Raw genomic sequence first — 23958 nt, 5'->3', positions numbered from 1 at the left:
ATCTGGTGTTTCTACCTCCAAGCACAGCAACTGGAAAAGTCAGCCATCAATAAAACCTCCCCTCTGCTCTCCACAGTAGGGCCAAAAGGTGCCACAGGGATTAATAACCCACAGGACACATATAAAGGAACACTGGAGCAACAAAGAGCAATGAGCAGATGTAACTTGACTCTGGATTTCCACTTCAGAATGACTTCCTAGCTAAAAATAAATTCCAGGTAACTAGCAATAGATCTCATACCCTGCTCAACAAAGCTGCCCACAGCAGGAATGAGGGAAACAGGAATTGCACAAACAGAAGTGAATGTAGCAGCATGCATCTCTATTGTAAGCAGGACTCCATATGGCTTACACCTGCAGTTTAGCAAGGGTTTCTCCCTTGCTACCGCCACAGCAACACTATCTGCCCTGCATAAAATAACAAATGGCTGTACTGAAGCCAGATTCTCTTTTCCAGGGATAAAAAGTGTCAGCCAGCAAAGAGCATGGCACAGGAGCCACAGCCATCCATGGCAGCTGCTTCCTTCCCCAGGACCCAGCATCTAGAGCAGGGAGGAGAAAACCTCTCCCAGCTTGTATCACAGCTGCTGGGACGGGACTCTGAAAGAGGAGCTAAGCTTTTCAGGCCAGGGAGGTTTAGACAGTAGCAAGCATGATTTGCATGAAAAAGAATCCTTAGGCAAACAGACTACACCGAGGTGTAGACACATGCTTATTAATAAATAAGCCAAATGTCTAGACAACCGATTTTGACAAATTTTGCACCTATTAAGCCCCAGCCTGAACATCAAGTGATAATCAACAGAATCAGATCTGTTTTCTGTGTCATTATGCTTGCTCTCGTGTAAAAAGCAGCATTCTTGAGTCGGTAGCATGCCGTTATTGGGTGGGATGGCTTAAAAGGACAAGTATTGCACAATGATTCCTTTCAAACACAGCATACTGGCAAACCTCCATCCCTTGCAAACAAGAAGTTTGACCTGAAGGAATGAACTTTCCTAGAATTTAAGATCTCATTAAAATATCTATATATAGCTAGTGTTTCTCATTACAGCAAAAAGCTTAAAATGTGAAGGCAACTTAAAAGTATCACCAAGTTTCTAAGCGTGCAAACAGAGTGCTACTGTGCTTTAGTCATCATTTACTGTCTTTAGAAAACCAGAGAGATGATACTGATTCTGTATACTTTTGCTCCTGATGTTCAGGTTAAAGAAAGACCTGTATCAGTTTGGGGCAAAGTAGGGAACACCAGTGAAGGGCGAGAAGCTAATTGCCAGTTATAAACAGGCAGCAAGTCTCTTAACCTACCCAAAAGCAAAGGCTGAGGAAGAAAGATGCAATAGTGGGAAGAACAGTGTGGCCCTAGGAGAGAGTAATTGAAAGGGAGCCCAAAGAAAAACTCCTCTTAAACCAGTGAGGAGGCAGAACAGGAGTTGAAAAACTTCAGCAGATTTAAAGGTTGTTCTTCCCTACACCACCCCCCCACCCCCCCAAAAAAAAACACCACCACCCCCCAAGAAAAAACAAAAAACCACCAAACCCAATCCAACCCCCCCCAAACAGCCACCAAACCAAGCCAGGAAGACACTAGACTTCATCAGGGCTGGGAACAAGACCTGCTGAAAAACACAAGATCTCACCCCAACAGCCACCTTCCTTCCTGATGATGAGGCAAGCTTTTTGAAAAGATGTTTCCCTGAACACACTTTCATTTTCATGCTTGCCACTGGCTAACAAGCAGCTTTTCAAATATTGCTCAGGCTAGCCAAATAGTCAAGAATTTTCAGCTTGCTTTAGAGCAGGCGTGCCAATTTGAGGCAGATGGAAAAGATAGAGACAAGGAGAAGCCTTTGAATTAGGGATAAAGCAGGCAATGCTGTGCTTACGGGGGAGTAAAACTGCATCAGTTAGTAAATGGCAAGTGAAAAACAAAGCTCTTTGATTTTAGGATTTCTTAAAAACATGAAAGCATAGAAAAAGAAATAGCATAAAGAAATACTCAGTATTCTTGCACAGGTTGTGTTTCTGCTTCTCAGTGTTAAGAGTAACTGGTCTAATCAGAATAACTGGTATAATCCTATACTTCACCCAGGAAAACATTGCTTGAGTTTGCACAAGATACATTTGCAGTAAGCCAAATGCTTAGTTTTCCTCCCATGCAAAGTCAAAATAATAGAAGACAAAAACCACAGGACAAGAATTGGAATATAAGTTTCACATTCACTTCTCAGAGATGACAAATAGTAAGTCAGAAGCATATTCAACGTTAAGCAGGAGGCAGTGAGTGATCTTGAACAGCTGACCCAGGGAGTACATCACATGAGGCTTTGTCTGGCTGACTGGGGGTTTTTGGGTTGGGTTTTTGCTTTGTTTTGTGCTTTTTTTTCCAGACAATTCCAATTCACAGGTCACAGATCTTACCAGGACAGTACGAAATACTGGCCAAGCAGATTCCAATCATCCCAAGCATGAACCTCATCCCAAATTTTGATGACTCCTTAGGTTTTGTCATCTGTCCCCCTTCCTGAACTACTTCATTGGTTTGATGGCTTTTTAACTGTGCTTCTACAAACAGGGCAAGTCTCCATATTTTAAGTGCTGTTTTGGTAAATGTATTGTTTTGCATCTTGGCTATTAAACCTGTGACCATTAGTATAATGCACATCTTCAGAACAAAAAAAACACTGCCAGAATTTTACACATTTACATTAAGTATATTAACACCGTGGTTTTACATGTCACAATTACTATAGAAAATTACCGTTTCATTGTCAGTTTTTTTGGTTATAGAAACTGTTTATTCTGGCATATTCAGATGTTGTTTAATCTAAGCATCAGTGACTGTCATGCACCCCAACAGACACAAGCTAGAGACCCACTGCCAAGGATAGGCAGACCTGGTTCCCCTTTCTGTAGGTGAAGTCCCCTAACAAGTGCATAGTTATTATCCCCTAACAACCACATGGCTAGCATAAATGTATTGATAGTTAAAGTGCACATCTAAGCTACTTTAAAAGAGCAAGGAACACAGTGTGCTTTAGCAATTCGTTATTAGATGCAAATCATTGTTTACAGCATGAGTAGACAAAGTTTACAGCTCAACATTTGGATGGAGCAGAACAAAGATCTTCTTATCTCTACAGAAATGAGCACTCATTAGCACTTGCTCTGAGGGAGAAGCAATATTTGAACTGCACCAATTCAGGTTTTTCCAAAAATTGCAAAGAACTTAGGAAAAAAATAATGAAGGCTAATATCACTGTTCATAGCATTACATAAAATATTCCCACCCCAGGTGCTAAACAGAGAGGGTTCCAGAAAACCTCTCTGGAGGTTTTTTCTGGCAGCACCAGAAGCCCACTGCAGGACAAGCCTGCTTTACCTGACAGTCCTCCAGGCTGCCATCTCCCTGCACACTACGTTGCCCACTGAGTCTTTATCCATCTTATTCAAAGTAACGCTACACTCATCAATTCTCTTCACATTGCAGGGTGTACAATCTACCTGCAGCCTAGGTCTACCCATACACAGCTGCAGGGCTAGCATCTAACCAGTCCAGCAGCCCTCCTTTATTCTGAAGTGAATTACAGAGAAGTAACTAGATGCAAAGACACTACAGCAGGGGTCCTCAAACTACGGCCCGCGGGCCAGATACAGCCCCCCAGGGTCCCAAATCCAGCCCCCAGTATCTACAGAACCCCCCCGCACCCCCACCCCCCCCGCTGGGGGTTAGGGAGGGAAACCAAGCAGCCGCAGATTTCTATCCAGAAAGATGACAAGTCTCATCACACAAAACACCAACCCTTTCTGCCTGCTGCTCAACAGCACAGCCTTGCACTCCTGTCTGTCTACCTCCCACCTGCCTTTTTAAGGCAGAGAAGGCATGATCTATCTTCATCTTCTGAGGAAGCTTCTCTTCTCATCTGAAAAGGCATCCTCAGGCCCTCATCCCATCTTTCACTGCTTTTCCAGGTTCTTGGACTGCTTCATGATTGTCCTGTTGCGAAAGGCCCCTGGGAGAGGCTTGCAGTGTGCAGGAGCTGTTCCTTCCCCCACACACCATCAGCACTTATGTTTGCCTCCGCTTTTCATCTCTGTCCTCTCCTTCAAGCCTGTACTTCAGTTTTTCTGATGTCATTCTGGTCTAATTTCTGCCATAAAGACCATTCATAACTTTGCCAGTGGATTTTCCCAGGCTGTGCTCCGAGGCTAAGGCAGATAAATAGTGAGACAAACTTTCTTCAAACTGAGGAACAGGTTTTATCGGTAGTGGCTAAGGAACTGCAACCCTTGACTGTCCCCAACCTTCAGAACGGCTGATGGGACAGAAATGCCCAGTCAAGCCTCACACCCAGAACAACTCCTCATCTTTCTCTTCCCTCCTTCTCTGTTGAAGAAACCATTTGGTTGCAATAACCAGAGGGAACATCTGAAGATCTTTCACCTGTTTTTACCAATGTGCATCCAGTCTGAGTATTGCTATTTCCTTCTCCAAATCTCATGCTTTGACACACATCTGTACTGCATAGTGTTCAAAAGTTTTCATTGTCTGCCTGCCTAACAGAAAGCCATGTGCATTACAGCAGTGCCATACTTGCTGTGCAATGACTTTATAGATACTGAGACAGGTTATTCACTGTATTCCTCCCTAATCTATTCAAATAGGTCACTCAAAGTTCAGTGTTGCACACACCACTGCCAGATAGGTTATCTGGAATACAGTATTCTCTCGAGTACTCTGAAAAAGCATGACAAAGCCAGACTTCAATGAATGTGACCACCTATCAAAAAGCGGATTTAATCAATGCAATAATTATGTCAAAGTCTGAACCTTTAGCCTTCCTGATCTGTAGCTTTATCCCTTCGGTTGTAATACCATGTTAGTGAAGCACTTTAGTATGAAATCTAACTGGAATAGAAGGAAAGAGGTGGCAGAAGAGATTATGAAATATTTCAGTAGCTAGCATCAAGTCTGTACTAAAAATACTTCTGTCCCTCCAACACACATGATCAGGGTAAAGACGTGCGTGCTGTAGTTTTTCCACACCAGAAGAACGGAGCTGCTTCTGACTTGAACAAGACAGGCACAGGGATGAACACATAAGGAGTTAAACCTAAGAGACAGCATTTTTAAAGTTTTGGAAAAAAGATATTAACAGGCTCCTTAGTGTCCTGGGTGCATGTTTCTTTACTACTCACATCATGGAAAGCTGCCGAATACATGAACAAGTCAAACAGAACAAAGCTATCAGTCCCCTCTCATGTATCCCAGTACTTTCCCAGGGTGAGAGGAAGAACAAGCTGGGTTCACTACAAAGCACCTACTAAGTGTTTTCCACACAGTTCTGCTCAAGAAAGTGGGCAGGAGTCCATCTCCAACTCCTGCACAGGTATGCCAAGTTTATAATTTAAAACACTGTTTCCAGTCTCCAACCATGAAAATCTACCATGGGACTCCAGCTATTTCACCTATTATTTGCAGCTGTTAAAAAACCCACTTGTGCAGGTCAAACAATAAATCTTTAATCTGTCTTGACAGGTTTACGTCAATTAATAAATTGTACTTAGAAGTCTTACCTCTAGGAAAGCCTGGTACAGTTCACTTGTAGCACCACAAGCCAGTGTAGCTAACAGAAATGAATTACAACAAAGGCTCATTATTTTTTTTTTTATCACCAGCGCAAGCACTTTTGACCTTTAAAACATGACCTCTATTGAAGTCAGGATCACACTTTAAACTCATTAAGCCACTTTCTAGGACATACTATGTCAGGGTACTTCATCACAATTTCTGAATGCCTGCCTTGAAAGAAACTTTCCAATAGATGATGCAGCAGAAGAAAAAATGCCTGAGATTATTCAGTTTTTTGGCTCCTTGATCAGACTCCTTGGAATAATACTGTCATCATGAAAACATTCTGCAACACTGACTCAATAGTATTTCAATGTTCAAATGTCATAAGTGGATGAAAGCAGTATTGTGCAAAAGTTCTAACAACTGTTATTTTAGAAAGTGCTTTATCAGACATTACCAAACAATATACTTCTAAACAATGCAATTTTCTTGGTTTACTTGCATGCTCTAATGCTCCCCAGACAGAATTTTTACTAGTAGACAGCCATGTGAAAGAATTCACTGCTTCAAGGTGATAGCCATTTTACACTAGACACATGATTATTTTAATGGCTGCACTAACAGGGCTGAATGCCTCATGTTAAATATTTGGACACCTAGTTCAGCTAACAAGTTTGCACATCCTTTTCCTAAATACTTGCTGGGCCAGTCTCGAGAAAAGCAGATGTTCCTCTTCTGTAGCAGGATGAGGAAAAACCCCAGCTGCAGCTTCCTCTGCTGTATCTGCTTCCACTGCTCTGCTAGGGATCCTTAAACAAATCCATGCTACCCCTGCAAGGCATCTACTCATTCAGTCTGCTACATGCCCCAGCATAATCCCCTGGCCTGACACAAATGGCTAAAAAAAGTGACAGAAAGTTCAGGAACTTTTTTTCCACCCACCTCTTAAAATGAAACTGAGAACTGGGAGACTTAAGACTTCTTAGCACAGACATCAGCCAAGAATTCAGAATTATTATTCTTTTTTCAAAGAACCCTGCTGTTTTTCATGCCCACTAAAAACACAAGAAACTCATAGCATTTAGTTTACAAAAATGGTTTGCATCATCTTATTCTGACATTCTCTTGGTTTAAAAAAAAAAGGGGGGTGGGAGCTATTTTGGTGTACTGTTCTTAAAGCTTTCTGGAGGGCCAGAAAGCCATTAAAGCCATTTCATACCTGGTGGTTTTGTGTTTTGGTTTTGTTTGTTTTTTTTGTCATCAATGGCAGGGCACCCAGGGTGGAGGCGGGAAGGTGCCAAAAGGAATTTGCTCTTCCTTAAAAACTTCCGCATGTTCCTCGCACTGTCTCTCAGCTGCCCTACTCCCTGCCATTTCTGTAAGCAAAATAAAGTTTAACACTCAGATAAAAGCAAAACGTTCTACAAATTTCTTGTTGTGCTTTTTTTGTCGCTGCTGAACCATAAGCCTTTGGTATGCTGCAGGCAGAGACAATTTTTAGTCAGTCAACTGCTTATTCACATCCCGAGTTACATGAAAGGCCTCGAAGCATGAACTATTACCCTAATTGTGTTATCAAAGCACCATCTATGCAAAATCTTCACAGAAGATATGATTCCTCCAGTGACACTGAGTTCCAAGACAACACGGGAACAGAACACCTGGAGAGCCCTGCCAAGTCTGGCTTAAGGTACTGGTTTCTTTTGCAACATGTGGATCTTGACACTGGTGTAAATCAGAAGCACTGCATGCATGTTTCATCTTTGAACCTGCTGGAAACTAAGCAACTGATGAAAATTCTGCATTGTAATGTAGGCATCAATGTTTTTAGGAAGCCTGTAAAGCAACAGCAGAGTTCAACCATGTATTTTGAAACATAATGACAAGAAGGGAAAAGTCCTTAGAGATGGACAGATCCAATCCTTTCTGCACCAAAGCCAAATGCAAACAAAAACTGCATCAAATATGCAATCTTTTGCCAACATACAGATTTTGGCCTTGCTTGCAGAAAGTGGAACAAATACAAATTACAGCTTTGCTGACCCCAGGGAATGCTCAGTACATCAGGAGCCCTTTACAGATTTTGGAGGTGGTCTTAATTCAGCAGCTGCAGTCTATTGACTCCTCCTTGGCATCTCAGGTTATTAAAGGTCAATCTTGTTAAATTCTCCAGTTACCCCTGCTATCCTAGTCTTTTTTTTGCACTGCAGTGGACAAGTTCAATCTTTTGTTAGATGTCTTTTACAAAGGTCTGAAAATGTCATTTAACATGTTTTCCTAAGAAGCAAAATAATTACTGTTGACATTGAAAATACCGTTGCAAACTCTGCCAGTAACCACCACAGCAAATGGGTTATTCCCTGCTGGCTTCAGGCACTGAAAACTCAAGCGGACACCATCTTTCTTTCTTACAATCTTCTCTGACAAACAGATTTTGAAAGAAAAGCAAAATGCTAGCAAAATACCAAGAAGTCTCCTTGTACTCCTGTTTTTCCTTAACATAGGAAGAATGCATAAGCCCAAGAGTAAGTAACACCTTCTGGAATAAATTCCTGTTTTGTAGTATGTTCTCCCCTGTTACTTCTCACTAAGGAAAACAGTATGTGCCACTGTCCATCACATGATACCACTTTGACCTCCAGGAAGTGGAGAAAATGTTGAAATTGTAATCACAACAGAAGTATATTTATTTAGCAGCAACAGAACAAGGTCTCTCTCTGTGGGGACAGAAAGCAGCAAGAATACGAAAAAAATCAGTCAGCTTTATAAAGGGAGCATGGAAATATGCTAATACCATTCATTACTTCACTCTTTCATTTACCAAGACTTCAACTGAAGCACAAGCTCTCCTCCCCCAAAAAAGATAGTGTAATACTAGGATGGCTACTAAGCCAAGGTTAGATCAATTATTTCAGGGAGGAAAAGAAGGGGAAGGGTACCTGAACAGGAGATGTGAAAATACTATAAAAGCATGCTATTAGAAATCCAAAAACCTGCAAACACACAGCTCTTTCAATCCCATCAATGCTTTATTAGAAAATATTTTTTTTTCTTTCCTCCGCTCCCAACAGCTCATCTTCAATAAAGAAATGAAGAATTTTGATTTCTGTTTTTGAAAGCAGCTGAAGAAAGTACACCTCAAGATTTACTGGGTGTATCAAGTTGACTCTTCCCTATTCTGTAGATGTTCATCAGAAAAATGGGAAGCCCTAAAACTTGACTTCAGTCACGAATCCCGTTGAACTCTGTTCCAGCAAAGAGTACATCTGAGACCAAGTGCTGGCATTCCCCCAAACATGTTGCAAAGCAAATCCCACATGACCAGGTCTGTACATCACGTAAACACAGACACACTTGAGTAAAGTGCACTGTGCTTTCCTTGGGCCATGGCAAGGGACATGATGGAATCTGCAGCTTGGAAGCTGTCAGGAAAGGAAGATGTTCCAGCTTTTAACATCCACTGATGCCACATTATTTCATTGCTTTGTTTCTTTAACAGAGAAAAAGAGGTTTGGCACAGTGTGTAGATAGATGTTTGATGTAAATCCTATTTACCCATCTTAGAGCAGCCTGTTTGGCAGCCAGACTTGAAAGAGACTTCTCCCACAGAGTGTGATTTACCATACATTCGATGCTCTGATGCCCTCCCCCCCAAGACCAGTGACAGGGTGCCCTGTGGGCAAGCGTGGCTGACATGTGGCAGCATCCTGCATGCACCACCCAGCCTTACGGCCCAGGAGCAGCAGCCAGGGTCTGTACCTTGCATTCAATGGCTCTCTACAAATTCCTCCCACTTTTAAGCCTCCAGTCTGAAGTACCTTTTGCATAACTCCAGTGAACCATTCCTCTTTCTCTCCTTGCTCCCACTGCTTGTCCCTATTCCCCTACTGGGGAAAAAAACCCACACCAGTGCCCTGAGTGTAACTATACCATAGCAGGGCAATTCCTGTGCAGTGAGGAGTGCTTCGCTGTAAGACTCGCTGTAGCTTTTATTGCCTTTATGTGCAAATTCTGCCTTTGGCCATACAATAGGCAGACTGCTAGGGAGCATAAAGATAGGGGTAAGGAAAAGCACTGGGTTTAAGGCAATTTCATTCATCACAAGAATTCCTCTTACACTGTTTCTTACTGCACCAAATTTTATAAAGCTGCAAGTGTTAGAAATAGTTAATGTGCTATAGATGGCAGAAGAGCCCAAGTTGTGAGACTAACTATCATTTCCCTTGCAGGATGAATGCACCACCAATAAACCAAAAGCCTTAACAACCCAGCTGGGAGTAATAAGAGCCAGGATTAGAATCCAGGCTCTCATCTCTGCTGCCTTACAAAGAGAGTAGGGTATTCCTGCACTGCAGGCTTTTATAGCCTACCTTTACAATTGCAAATCTATGAGCTCTCATCCCAGGGCAGGCTAGCTGTTTGTCCTCTGGGTAGCTGGAAAATTGTGCATGCAATTAACCGTCATTCTGCCAGAATAAATCTGTACTCAATGCCACAATAACAACTCACTTGTCAACGCTTCTCAATTCAACTTGAATAAAAACAAAAACCTGCAAGATTTTCTCCCCTTCAAGCTGTAATACTTGCAACTAGTGGAGGTCTCTGCTTCCAAGCCAGAACTGCCTGGCATTTATAGTCACTGGAAACCACGTGAAATCCCTCCTAGCATTTCAAGCTCAAGAGCAGCTCCTTTCATTCACTTGAGAGGATTAATTCACAGACCTTCCCCCAGACTCAAATTTGTCAGGCTCAAACCCATTCACAGCTTTTAGTCTCTACTTCTGAAACCTATTTCAGGCCTTAGTTGTCAAGAATGATGCTAGAGTGCAGTAGGAACAGTGGAATACATTAAGTGTTAAGGTCATGTCCTACTGCCACTGCAGAAACAGACAACCACTATCTCACCTCTGTTTTGCAGCTAACACAAGGCTAATTCTGAACACATACACTGTGGGAACTACAGCAAGGTTATTTTGAGCTATGATTTTTCTATTTATGAAGAGAAACAGGTAACTCCACGGACTGGTTTCTCTTCTACACATGCACTGGTATCTAAGAGGTCCTCTGGCCACATCATATGATTTGGAACTGCAAAACAGAAACCTTGGCAAGGAATTTTTTGTTTGGGTTTTAATGAAACAATTCCTTCTCACATGCAACTGGATTAGTTGTACTAATTTAAGAACACATGCCAGTTCCTGAACTTAGTTGAAAAACAGATGCACACTTAAATTTTCCAAAGAATGGTTTCGCTTGAAGAACCTCTTCCTCTGTCAGTGTTAAATCTGGGATTGAAGAGGTTACCCTGAAATCTCTCTTCCTATGCACTGCAGAAAACGCATAAGCAATAGAAAGAAATACAGGCAGCTAGAAAACATGCAAACAGTGAAGCGGCAAGGGCCATTCTCTCTGCCCTCCCTACCTCCAGTGAGGTGAGGAGAACCTGCAGGTTTTGCTTGACCCCACAGAGGGGCCTGCACTTGCCTATCTCTACATCTATCAACAAAAATAGGAAAAAAAAACCCATCACAAAAAGTCAGCTTCAAGTGACAGTGGCTCTAGAACACCAAGAAGTGGTCTCACAAATGTCCAAGCTCCTGTGAGGTACATGCATGCTCTTAGCAGCTCTGGGACATGCAATACGCTAGCTCTCAACAGAACCTTATGTTTAAATGCAGGTGAGTAAAAAGCCATCTTTAAGGCATGTGAAACACTGAGACCAACAGCAACCAAAAGCACCATACAGTACACAGAGCCATGCAACCCTGCTGCTTAACCAGCTCCGTTCTAAGTCTGACCATGTGTTGCTTTAAAAAGCATTTTCCCAAGTTCTAACTGTCAGTAACCAAGTCCCTCATAGGAGGCTGCCACTCAGCTCGTGGTGGGGAACACTGTTGAGTTTGCAATAGCTTTATCTACTAACACAAGATTCACATGGTGTGTAGTGAGCGACACCAGTCAAAGCACTTTCTACCATTTCTCCATACCCAAAGATAGGAGGTACAAGTTGTCATAGTGCTCCTTCTCCAGTCAATGAATTGTTGAAGTATTTGCAATAAAAATCATTAAGGGAATCCAGACTCATATCCCTCAGCAGCTCTCTTATCCCATAAAGTGTTTCCCTGCAGTAGCTAGAAGGCAAAAGCCTGGTGCAAGGCCACATCTACACATTCAGTGAGCACAGAACCCTCCACTCCCTGGGTCATTTTGCCAATCCAGAACCGGAGGTATAGTGGCACATTGGTTCTTTTGCAAATCTCAACAATTACTGGACCAACTTTAAGATCTCCAGTCCCAAAGCGGTAGCTAAGCTAGTCATAGGGACCTGTATGTCCAGCATCCACAAAGCTACAGCAAAAGCCTGCTGCTCTAGATGTTTCTTGTTAACGTTCAATTTATTGTTTCTGATACAATGAGATACCACCAGCAGATACCTGCGAGCTCCTCACCAGCAGCAGTCATCTGCACAAAGCAGTGATACAAAAGTCATCAAGTAAAGTTGCTGCCTCACCTTTTCTGGTCTATGAGAAGCCATTCACATCTCCCTATAGCAGTTTCTGCAAGAGCCTGAATAAACACGTCTTACAAGCTTCAACAGCTCTTCAGGACACGACAGTTGGGAAAAAAAAAAAAGAACCTCAGTATGTGAAAAGTAGAGTCCTGCAAGGGACCTGTTAAAAGCAGATTCCATCAGCCCAAGTAATTTCCTCCTCCAGTCCAAAGTAAACAGACACATGACCACATAAAAAAGCTTTTTGAATACTACACTAGAGTTATAGTATAATAGGATACGCAGCAGGCATACTGTACCACTTGCTGGGGTCAGCTACACCAGCAGTGCAGCATGCAATTGTCACAGCCTGCAGTCCAGCTCAGGTGGCATGGGCACTCAGCATGCATGCCCTGGCACAGATGCCGTGATTTATTCCATCATTAACACACAGGGAAGGAAGCAAAGGCCTTGGCTGCTCTCAGATGAATAGGAAATACACTGTGACTTGCTGAGCAGTCCAAACAGTGCAGAAAGACCTACTTAAAGGTTAAGAGCAGTACTTAAGCCCTTTAACACTAAGCAAAGGATAAAACAGCACCCTTCCATTCCTTCTGGAAATGGCACAGGTTCTTCCCAACAGCAACTTCATATGAATACCTTGGGCAAAGTGCAAACTCAAGTACCTCTGCTACCTCAAAAATCCACAGCTCTGTTCCTCCCTGTACAACTCAGCCTCAAGCTTTCCTTTACCATCCTTTCAGATACAGAAGTTTTGGTCAATTATGTGCAAGAATCCCTGCTGGTGATTGATACTGTAATGACTTAGCTACTACTGATACATCAGTGGGGCCACCTCAGGTTGCACTTAACATTAAGTAGGAGCTACTCAGGATGCAGAATGAAGCCATCATTTTGATCTGACAAGCAGTTAGTCTTATGGGTGAAGTAGGAAGTCAAACAGACTTTGGACTTGCACCACAGATAATCCAAGTTGCAAAGGGGAAGTGAAGGAGAAATGAAAATGCCATGTGCTGTCTTGGTAAAGCTGAACCTACAAACTCCACCAATATGAGGGCTTCAGAGCATCTGCCATCTTCAAATTTATCTCTGTTCTATCAAAAAAAAGCACCACAATTCCTTTTACAAGAGGGTTGCACCTAAAAGAAAGGTGGAAAACTTGAAGAGACCTGGCTCTGAAATGACTGTACTGTTAGCTTCAGTGCATGCTATGGGATAAGTGCCATATGGCTTAGTCTCCAAAAAACAAAGGTCGCATCCATCATTACTCTGCAGCATTATTCCACAACTATACATGTTGAGCAGTGACCCATAACATGTGCACAAATTACCTCAACATCCCAGTGAGCAGGTCAATGGATCCTGTACAGAAACTAGCACAAAGGTTTCTCTTTCCTTCAGTTCTTACTAAGACTTTTCATATGCAAATACCACTACCCAAGCAATTATTGAATTGATTGATATCACTGACACTTGCATATGAAAAATCTGGCATATCTGCACAATTGTATAACTATTTAGAACAAAAAGCTGTTCAACTCAATAGCTATTGACTAGTTTGTCTCTTAGGTAAGTACTCTTGAGGATCAAGGCATGAAACAGTGACTATACTTGTTGATCAATACCTGTGTGGACTGAGCTACTCCAGGGACAGGTATATCCCAGCTAAATAGGATTCTTCCAAGAATATCTCCTCATGAAGCACCCCAATTTCAAACATTTGGCCTTTACAGAACTGCTGCCCACCACGTTCACTGGTGCTTTATCAAGCTTAAGGCAAACAGAGGGGGAAGATGAGCCAAAGTGCATAATCTACAATATGTCAGTAGACTACCACTCCCAGAAGAATTATTTTTCTGGCAAACCCATATAGAACAGGTTACCAAGTAATATCTTAACATTCTCTGCTCATAGTCCGCTAGTTACACAGTTATATTACAGTTATTTACCTCTGAGGGCAAAGCTTTAAAGATTCCCTGCAGTTTGAAAGAACTGGACTTAAAATTGAGCATTTAGGTAGCACTAATTCACTCATGAGCTGCCAGGGCTGCATTGTTGCCATGACTTTGCCCATTGAGAAACAGCAGCATGAAACCTGGCAGAACTCACCTGTAGCACCAAGCCTTCATAAGACCCTGGTACCCCCTCAGGAATAGGTTAGGCTCCAAAGTAACCCTCTGTAGTTCCACAGTCCTGAAAACTGTAGCAACTTGAGCTTTCTATGCTGCTATGGTACCACAAACCTGTTAGTATTCACTGAAACCAATTAAGCACTTCAGGGTTCAACCTTTTAAGTATATTAAACTGCATGTACATTTTTATGCAGCACCCTCCAGCTGAGCAGCTTCAACATAAGTGACTAATACCGCAACTAGCCACTGCAAATCAGTTTAATAAAAACCAATAGAATGAAGGAAGCTGGTTTTGGAACCTAAAATGGATGATTTGATTTTCTATTGTAAGGAACTTGGAAAAGAACAAGGATTTACATTTTCAAAATTAAAAAATGACTTCTCCAAAGATATGTCCCAGATAGAGTGAAGGAAAACTGTCTTCACTGTAACAAACTAAAGCTTCAGTGTTTCACACAAGTTGCTGTCCTATTGAACAGCTGAGTAAGAAAAATAAAAAGACAAATGCTGACAGTTCTGGCCATGAAATTACAGCATATACTTTGTGAAACAAACGTATATTCTATTTCATATAGAGAGAGAGTAGGTTTGCAAAATGAGATCTCCTGTGGTTCAAATTCAAGCTTAGCATAAGAAGGTATAATTTCCAAGAGGAATAGTGTCTGCTCTGTTATGAATGTTGGTAACCCTACCTAGCTACAACAGATTTACTGTAAACTTGATTTGCATTATATGCCACAGCTTCAATCACTTTAAACCCCTTCGAATCTGTATTATAATTTACAGCACAGTAATTGCACATCTGCAAAGAAACAGGCAATAACAAAAACCAAACTCAAGGCAGAATCTGATCTTCTGGGTATTACAGACAATCTTTGGGAAGGAAGATATTTTGGTAAATTTTATCTATTATAATTAACCTACTCCAGTAATACATTAGTGCTTGTGACACAGCTGTTCATGCTTACCTTAAGCCTTTGTTATTTAAGAGAAGAAATTCCCAAGCAATACTGGAAATGTGTTGTTGTAACATCTGGCGAGCTTCTGTTAGAGGCATCTATGGCTACAATGCTTGAAGTAAGAAGTAAAGATTTTCTAATTCCTTATTCTTGATTTTGTTCTTCTTAGGAGTTCAAGGATACCAGATACTATCAGTTTTTCTCTACTTTTTTTAAATGTGCAATAAACTTTCCTTAAAGACACACGTAATAATGTATACGAGCAACCAAGAACTCAATTTCTCAGATGTGGTATTTTGCAGAGTAAGAGGCCAGCAATTTAACAGAACACAATGTTTTTTCTCCAGTATCGAATGGAACACCTTATTCAAACATTACTGACCTCTGCAGATACTGCAAGCTTGTTCATTGCATTTAAAAAAACCCCACATTTCCTATGCTGTATGCATATAACAGATAGTGTGCCTAGCACAGAAGGTATTTGCAGAAGCATCAGCTACCAGCAACAGGATTCTTCTTTCATTTTAAACTTGGAAAGTTTTTATTAAAGCTATGCTACAGGAAGTAAGTGTGCAAACAGTGGTCTGAAAAGCAGCTCAAAGTACACATACTTTACCTGTTTAATTAACTCTGGTATTTCTACATGCAGAGCTGCTGTAAAAAATGTTTTTATTAGAATATGGTAAAAAAAAGTAACTCTTGCCACAGTACTGTCCCAGCCACGTTCTGCCCCAATATTTTGCTATTTATTGCTTATTTACTACTCTTCACTGTGTGCCAAAACAGTTGTGTTTGCACACTGCTGATTAGCTGAAACAGTATTTGCTGCCATTTCAGCAGCTGCCAACTGAATGGAAAAACTCACATTACTTTACCCATTTCAGTCTGTTTATTCTCATTGTTAGGCATAGTGTCCCGAATACTAAAAAATCCTCTCTGCATTCAGGTTTTATGGAAACAAAAAAGCTTACAACTGTAAACAGAAATCAGATATCAGAGGGGCAGTTCCCACTCCCAGGTTTTGCCCAGGAGGGCACTGCTGGAAGCAAGCAGGCAGCAGCCACAGCTCTGGGAGGTTTCGCAACTGGCTGCTACACCTGGGGCCAAAGGCACCATCTTGCCTTCTCCAGCCCAGACCCACTGCCAGACCACACAGTCAGGGAGGACAGGGGTGCATCCCACAGGGGCTGCTCCAGCACTGGGGAACAGCGGCAAGCGCCCAGCTGGGACCTCTCCACTCAGCAGCAGCAACAGGCAATGCATCAGTTGGCACCTGCTGCAAAACCGCAGCCACACCATGGTTGAAGGGCAGGACCTGCCATGTGCTGTTGGGGTAACCTGCACCCTACATCCAAGCTTCCAAAGCTTGCACTGCTCTCATTCTGCTGCGGTTTTAAATTGCTCCCTCCAAGGCTGCTATCTTGCTTTCCAGAGTGCCCAGCTTTGGTCAAGCTCTGTTGCGACAAAGAAAGTGCTATAACCGTGCAAGTACAGGACAGACACCACACATTGAGGATGAAACATGTTAATCAAGTACTTGGAGAGGGCAGTAGCTGTGCAGCGAGAAGATACACATTTTCTCATACTGCCATTTCACCAGGTGAGGTCTGGTGCGGACATGGCCATGCACACCTATGCTTATCCCTGCCGCTGGCAATGGCCACCCCAGATAGCATTACTCTCCTCCTGAGGCAGCAGGGCTAGGGCTGTGCAGCTACAAGACACAGACATTTCTGCAAGTTTTTTTTGTACGTGTTCATTGCCAGGTTGATTTCACATTAGTAAGAGGAGACTGTCCTGGGTAAAGCCTCATGGTGTAACTGAATTATCCCAACAGTTCTCTATGAAAGGAGAAGTTTCCCTTGCCCTCTCTTTTCCCTCACAGTAGCTCTGTTCACCCAACAGCACCCCCAGAGCCTTCACCACCTCCTCCCTAACAAGTGCTGGGGCAAGTGCACTGAGGCACAGGAGAACATCCCGCAGCATCAAGCCATCACATCAGCTCCACACATGACAACTCAACTCCTTGGCAAGGGAAGCATAAGGCTCCCTACACCTGCAGCACTCACCCTTACCTCATGCAGTGGCAAGCATTGCCCATGAACATTACCAGTAAATTCCAATTTTCCAAACAGAGATCCAGAAATACTTCCAGGTACTTAGCACCCCTGTTCTAGCTGCAAAGTCCCATCACCCACTCACAGAGCTAAAAGAGTCTTTCTTCTAGAAAACTACTAATGGTGTGAACCCATATGAAGATAGATACAAAGAGGAAGAGGAGGTTACTTGTGGTAGATGTTAATTTAAATCATTAGTTGTAAAAATAACTTCACATTTCCTTGTGAAATATCAAGGGAGATGCTCCAAATGAGTAGAGGACTTGAGTTCAAAGTGACAAGTATTCCTGGGAAGGCAGGAGGGTGGAAAAAAGCCAGGAAGATAAATTACTAATAATAGTAATAGAGAGGAAAGGCTGGATTTGGAGAGTAGTTGTTATTCCTATCTTGCAAGAAGCCAGCAGGCAGGCACGTTTCAACAAACCAAAGAGTAACCTTAAGTAAAATCAAAGCTTGACTCACTGAGGTTTCCTGAAGTGGTGGAGCTGACCTACTCTCCCAGCAAGCAAGGTAGAGACCTGCTCCCTCCCCCCTCTCCAGTGTGTGGCTGCACCCCATCCCCTTCCTCTTGCCAGCACTGATTCTCCTCTGACCCCTTGATCTGACCAGTCAGCTTACTACACCACTTGAAAACTAACACAGCAAAAGAGCTACAAATTTCCTGCCAGCTTAGTGAGCCAACTCAGCTGACCAAGGGCAATCTCTTGCAACTGCATGATGGAGGCAAGAGGAATATGTGGAGCAGGACAGTCCTCCCTGACATCAGTGAAACACTTGCTGTCTGAAATGTGAATGCAGAACAGCTCTGCAGCAGAAAGAGGAAGCAAGCAAAGGAGGCAATGCTTGCTACAGCAGATGGTACAGCATAGTGAACAGGAAGTAAGAATGGCTGATTTTTGTAACAGTGCCCCTAGGACAAGAACACTGGCAGCTAACTGTCTGCTAAATAGGTAATTGCCAGTGCCATGCAGTGATGGGGAGGGGAACTGTGCAGAAAAAAAAGCCCAGGGCACACTTTTGTAGTTGATTCCTGACTGAAGTATACTACATTAGTCTAAAGATCCTATGGTTTGTCATCACACTGAGGTTTCCCAGCTTGGGCTACTAATCAGAGTTCAAGTTTCCTTTTCTCTACAGAAATTCCTAGGAAAGTCATCCAACTAAAGTTTGGGACTAAAACCACCATCACCAATAAATGCAGAGCAGAAGCAAGACATGTACCCCTGTAGCACCCAGGGCAATAAATTGAGTACAACAGGCATCTCTGAATAATTCTGAATGTAAAATAGACTTTTACATATGATAATAGCAGCACAAGCTACTCCAAAAGCACAAGGATATTGCACCTTGTTTCCTTGCTCAGTAATCACAAAACAAATATTCAACAATATTTTTTTAAGAATGACATAGCACAGTACATTTGCACAAAGGTGATAAAATCCCTGTGCACTTGCAGATCAGTGTTTCATTACAGGCTGTTTCTTGCAGAGACAAGTACTCATGACCAATGGGTTAGAGGAACTAAATGAAGAGCAGAGTCCAGGTTATCTTATTGCCCTGCCCATACTTACCACTGAAATAGTGAGATGATATGGACCATTAACCTGGTAAAAGCCCAGGTGATTCTCTGCCGTCTTAGCAACTCGAGTTCTCCACAAGCACTAGCACCATGAGCACAACCACACAGCCAGGAACAAGGCTTTTCCCAGTTAGTCACATGGGCCTGACTCAGCTTCTTGCAAAACCACAGCCTTAGGTTTTAGTACCCAGCTCCTACATTCATTGAAGATGGTCACTACTGTAACTTTGAGGAGATCTTGATTACTTCGAAATCCTTATTTGAACTAAACTTTTCACATTGGGCGTTAGTTTCTTATACTGAATGTTATAAAATTCCAACAGTAAGTCTATCCAAGTAATTCAGTAACTTGAATTAAAAATCACAATGCTCAAGAATGCAACAGGCCTCTGTATTTAAAGGCCAGGTAGGTATAAGTCTGCTTTCATTTACTTACCTTTTTGCTTCTTCTAAGTGGCATAGATACTCATAAGCAATGTTCTGACGCCTCCTCTCATCCATCTCCTCTGCTGAAAGCCTTTCATCATCCACAATAGCTGCAAACAGAAACCCATATAACATTACATGTGAGTCAGGGGTGATCCTCAATGCTATTTTACTGAGAACCTAGGCAAATTACCACAAAAGAGAAATTAAAATAGTCATCCCTTCTCAAAAAAGGCCTTTTATAGCATGATGCACAAAGATATTCAGATCACCAAGAAGGTGCTGTTCTCTGTACAGTGAATTCCTCAAGTTTCACTTGTTCAAAATTAAGCATGTATTGCTCTTTATCCATTGCCTGGTTTGGGGGCAGGGTAAAACACTTCAGCATGTGGGGCTGAGGCTGGGAACCAGCAGATTTTCAGCTTACACATCCTCAGAGGAGTTTGAGGACTCCAATGTGGAAGCTCAGAGCAAGCAGTGGATAGATGGAGAAGCCCCATGTTAAAGCAGAGCCTCAGCAGTAAAGACAGACAACAGCGCACTGCAAATTTATTTCAAGGGCAACGTGGGAACCAGCAGCAGCTTCAGGAACCTGTGAGACTGCAGCAGAGCTGCCTCCCACTGATGGGGGTGATGAGGGCTGTAATCAAGTGAACAAACTGTGGTATTCACACCCCTACCCACCTCTGCAACCACTTCACCTCCCATAAAGGCACTCTCCCAGTCTATTAAGGATGACAGTGTGCACACCTCCAGCTGCAAACGACCCTGATTATTAACTACTACCCCATGACTGGTCTCCCTCTCTTTGTAGGGTGCAGAGGGCCTCTGTGAGCTAATCTGCAATTCTTCCAAATGTTTCTAGCAATGACTCTGAAGGACCACAGTAGTGCTGACTTCCAGCTGAATTTCAATCACAGCATGGGAGGCTTTTGGAAACAGCCTTCAGCATAAACCAGTTACCAAAATGACACCCTATTTTTGCTAGCGGTTGTCAAAGACCTGGCCCTGCCCTCCCTTGTGTTTCTCAGCCCCATACTCCCCTCAGCTCTTGTGTCGGAGCTGGCAATCCTGCGGCTGTGTCAGTGAACTGAAGAGTGATGACTATTAAGAGACCCGTTTCTAGGAAGATGAGGTCCCTGATCTAAGCTGCTGTGCACCTGCGGGCACACTGGTGCAGGCACAAGGGAGGAGACGGAAACACAGGGCTGGGCCAGCTGCTTTCTGTGGCAGCCCACGAGCTGCTTAGCTGAGAACATCAAGACACATCCTTGGTAAAAAAAATACCACACACAAACAAACAACAGATACACGGGCCCCTCTCTTCAAATGCACTGTGAGAGCGAGGTGGTTTGTTAGTTTGACTGTCACACAGATTGTGCATGCCACCAGCAAGTTTTCAGCGTTTCACTGACACAGCTGCCTCATGTAGTGGGGTAAACACTTTCCGGTAGCTGATACAGGCAACTCAAGTAAAAGGCACTATAATAAAGAAAGAAGATGGGCTTTACAAGTACATGCAGACATTGAAGGTTGTACCTCAAAAAAACAACAAACAATCCTGCATGCATTTACTGGGGACACAGAAGAGAACACTACTCACTCACATTTTGGACTGATGCTACCACACATTCGTTAACGTATGATTAGCTGCTTCAAGCTTTGTAGTTTCAGTTTTAATCACCACAGTTATCGATCTGTCTCATCTTTGCTTTTAAGATGGCTTTTCCTAATTACCAAGAAGTTTCATACATTTAATAAAAAACAAATATTTGTCTTGCTCAGAGTCCCTTTCAAGTCTAGTAGCTCCAGTAAGCATGACTCACTAAAATGAGCTCTCAGATACTGTAATCACTTGCTATGAACCAATACATGAGTTTGGTGGCAAACATGAGGTGCAGGTGGTAAAACACCTAAACTGGCAAACTGGCCATGGAGGCTGCTCTGCTGCTGCTTTTGGCCATGCTTTTATCCAGGACAGGCTGCTCCCAGCCCCTGACACCGCTCCCCTGCTGTGGGGGAGTCCTGGCTCACCAGAGCAAGGGAGAAGTACTGAGGAGCCACAACACTTATTACTTGTGACACTGAGCTCTAAGGCCACTTTTCAAACAGCAGAACACCCCCTGGATGAAGACAAATGCCACCCGAGGAGCCCAGCTGACCATTCCAGTGTGCTATGGCCCTGTCAGCCAGGATGGGGGGGCTGGTTCTGAACCAAGCACTCATCCCCTGTGACAACACCCATGCCCTACTCCTCTCAGCGCATTAAACAGCCACATACTCCTGCCCTCCAAACACAACTCACCACAACCATAAACAAAACAGCAGAAAGGCAGCTTGTCTGAAAGTAGGAGTAAGAAATCACACAACCTGTTTGATAACTATCCATCTAGGAATTTACCTGAATGACACCAATGCTTTGCAATCTAGTCTTGGATCTACACATCCGCAAGTCCCTCCCATCCTCAACAAGGTCATCCCAGATCAAGCAGGCCTGGCTAGCCTCAAGTCCCTTATTACCATTATTTGCAAAGATTGATTCAGAGGATAGATGAAGGAACTGACAGGTATTGTGGGACTGTAATAGTAGTTCTGCTTAGAAATCCCTCCAACGATAAGGGAAAAGGGTAATAGGTGAGAATAAGTAACTTGTAGACACCGAGAAGTGGAAAACCCAGACCCTTTCTAGAAGAGATACTGTATCAGCAACTCACAAGTAGGAAGTTAGGCTTCTTTCCTACCAGGGCCAAAGCAACTCTTTCTGGGCTGAATATCTAAGCACTGAAAAGGCAGAGTACAGAGCATGCAAACACCTATGGTGCTTAGGCTGGAAGGAGTCTCTTGCAACATAGTCTTCTGATAAAACAAATTACACCCTTTCCCCCTCCAGCACATACTGGCTTCAAAGCAACAGTGCTATCACGTCAAATAAGTGGTTACAGACACTTTTAGACACAATGACAACCTACAGGATAGAGGTCGCCCCAGGATTGAGCTGCAGAGGAAACTACTTCAAAGACTTGGGTCCTTAAAGTCTAGTCTACGATAACATATTCTGGCAAAGGCTTCTTCAATCTTTGACTAGAGCCCTAGAACTTCAAACACACTACGAGTGTGGCCACACTAAGTTTAACACACAAATTAGCTTGGTTTGAAGACAGAAAACTCAGTCTTTCTGCCTAACTAGGCAACTATTAGTCAGAAGACTGGGAAGACTGATGAAAGAATAAACATTTCTGCTGTATCAGTAACTTCTTGATTGATAATGCTCAACTTGCTAGGGAAAAGACTGCTGTGTTAAAGGGTGTTAGCAGGCAGAGTAAGCAGGGCTGGGCTTCAGATGAAGAACTCCAGCCCACTAGGGTAAGCAGGCCAAGCCGGATTCGGACAGATGCAAAATGTTGCAACCAAGAAGATCCAAATATCACAGAAGAAGGCACATGCACACTACGTGGAAGTTGTAAAGAAAAAAGGCATCTAAAACAACATCTTATGATTAAATTCACCCATTTTGTGACTCTCAATTTGGAATTAAGTGGAAAAATATCAAATATTCTCTCAAAGAGGGAATGTTAGGAGCGTGTCTGGACTGCTGACAGGAACTAATAAAAATGCCAGTGTAGCTAGCCTAAAAGCTCACCATTTCAATTCATTTTAGATGTTGCCACCCTGTTAGCCAACAGCCAACACATACAAAGCATGTGTGCTAAGACACCGAGTTCCCCCATTACAGATATTCCTTCATGGAAAGTTACTAAAGCAAAAGTGAGTATGAACCACTACATGGAGCAGTGAGCAGTACTAAAGCTTAAATTGCCACACCTAATTTTGAACAAACAACTAGAACACACTTATTCTGGCACTCAGTATGATGCAATAATTGTCCAAGTAAATTCTTCCAGCAATTGATTCAGAGTTGAAGTCACATTCTACTAGTAATTTCCTACATATTATCATTCCACATAATTCTCACAAAAATCAGTCCATTTAGCAGGGAGCATTCATAAATGGCAAGACCTGAGCACCTTCTGTCAGCTGATGTATTGCACTTACATCTGCTCTTGTCTTTGTCTGAAATATTTGTCCTGTGTACCACCAACATGGAAAAAGCAGAGGAACAGGGAAGGCAGTAGCCAGGACTAGTTGATGTTTGCGGTTTGATTATGGATTACAAAAACTTTCTGATGCACTGTGGTCCAAGACAGCCATTCCAGTTGTTAGCAAATACTTGGAGCTGCATCAGCTGCAGACCACAGGGATGCCAATGCACCCCAAGGTGCTACATGCACCTACAGTCAACATGGGACAAGCAGCGTGCACTGACAACATCGCAGACAAAACAGTATTTCAACCTTCTGGATTTGATTAAGTTTTCAGAAATAAGGCCAACACTTCTGAAGCTGCAATATAATTACTGAAACTAGCCCCCAGCCCAGGTGTACAAGAGCCACTGGAGCCATGACCTTACAAACAGTGTCTGTAAAGAGATTCAAAACTTCAGGTTCACAGAAGAAATGCTCAGTTTACACAAGAATTTTAAGAACAAGCACTGGATGTATGAATGTTGCCCAAGATCAGAGTTAACCCTCTTATCACAACCATAGCAAGGATTTTGGAGGTCCCAGGATCACAGACATAATCCACATCAACACTGAGCTG

General features: G+C 42.8%; 1 protein-coding gene across 4 annotated transcripts in view; it reads right to left on the bottom strand.

Moving 5' to 3' along the window:
• The window catches only part of IQGAP2 (IQ motif containing GTPase activating protein 2), a 127298-nt gene that overhangs the window by 86195 nt on the left and 17145 nt on the right, over nucleotides 1–23958 (bottom strand). For all 4 annotated transcript variants that reach the window (XM_040579117.1, XM_040579119.1, XM_040579118.1 and 1 more), the window contains exon 2: nucleotides 19310–19409. In XM_040579117.1, the coding sequence (XP_040435051.1) occupies nucleotides 19310–19409 (100 nt within the window). The remainder of the gene's footprint in view (nucleotides 1–19309; nucleotides 19410–23958) is intronic.

The sequence above is a fragment of the Falco naumanni genome, chromosome Z, assembly GCF_017639655.2.
Source record: "Falco naumanni isolate bFalNau1 chromosome Z, bFalNau1.pat, whole genome shotgun sequence".
Lineage (NCBI taxonomy): Eukaryota > Metazoa > Chordata > Aves > Falconiformes > Falconidae > Falco > Falco naumanni.
The sequence above is the reverse complement of the archived record's forward strand: the minus strand, read 5'-3'. Positions and strand labels throughout refer to the sequence as shown.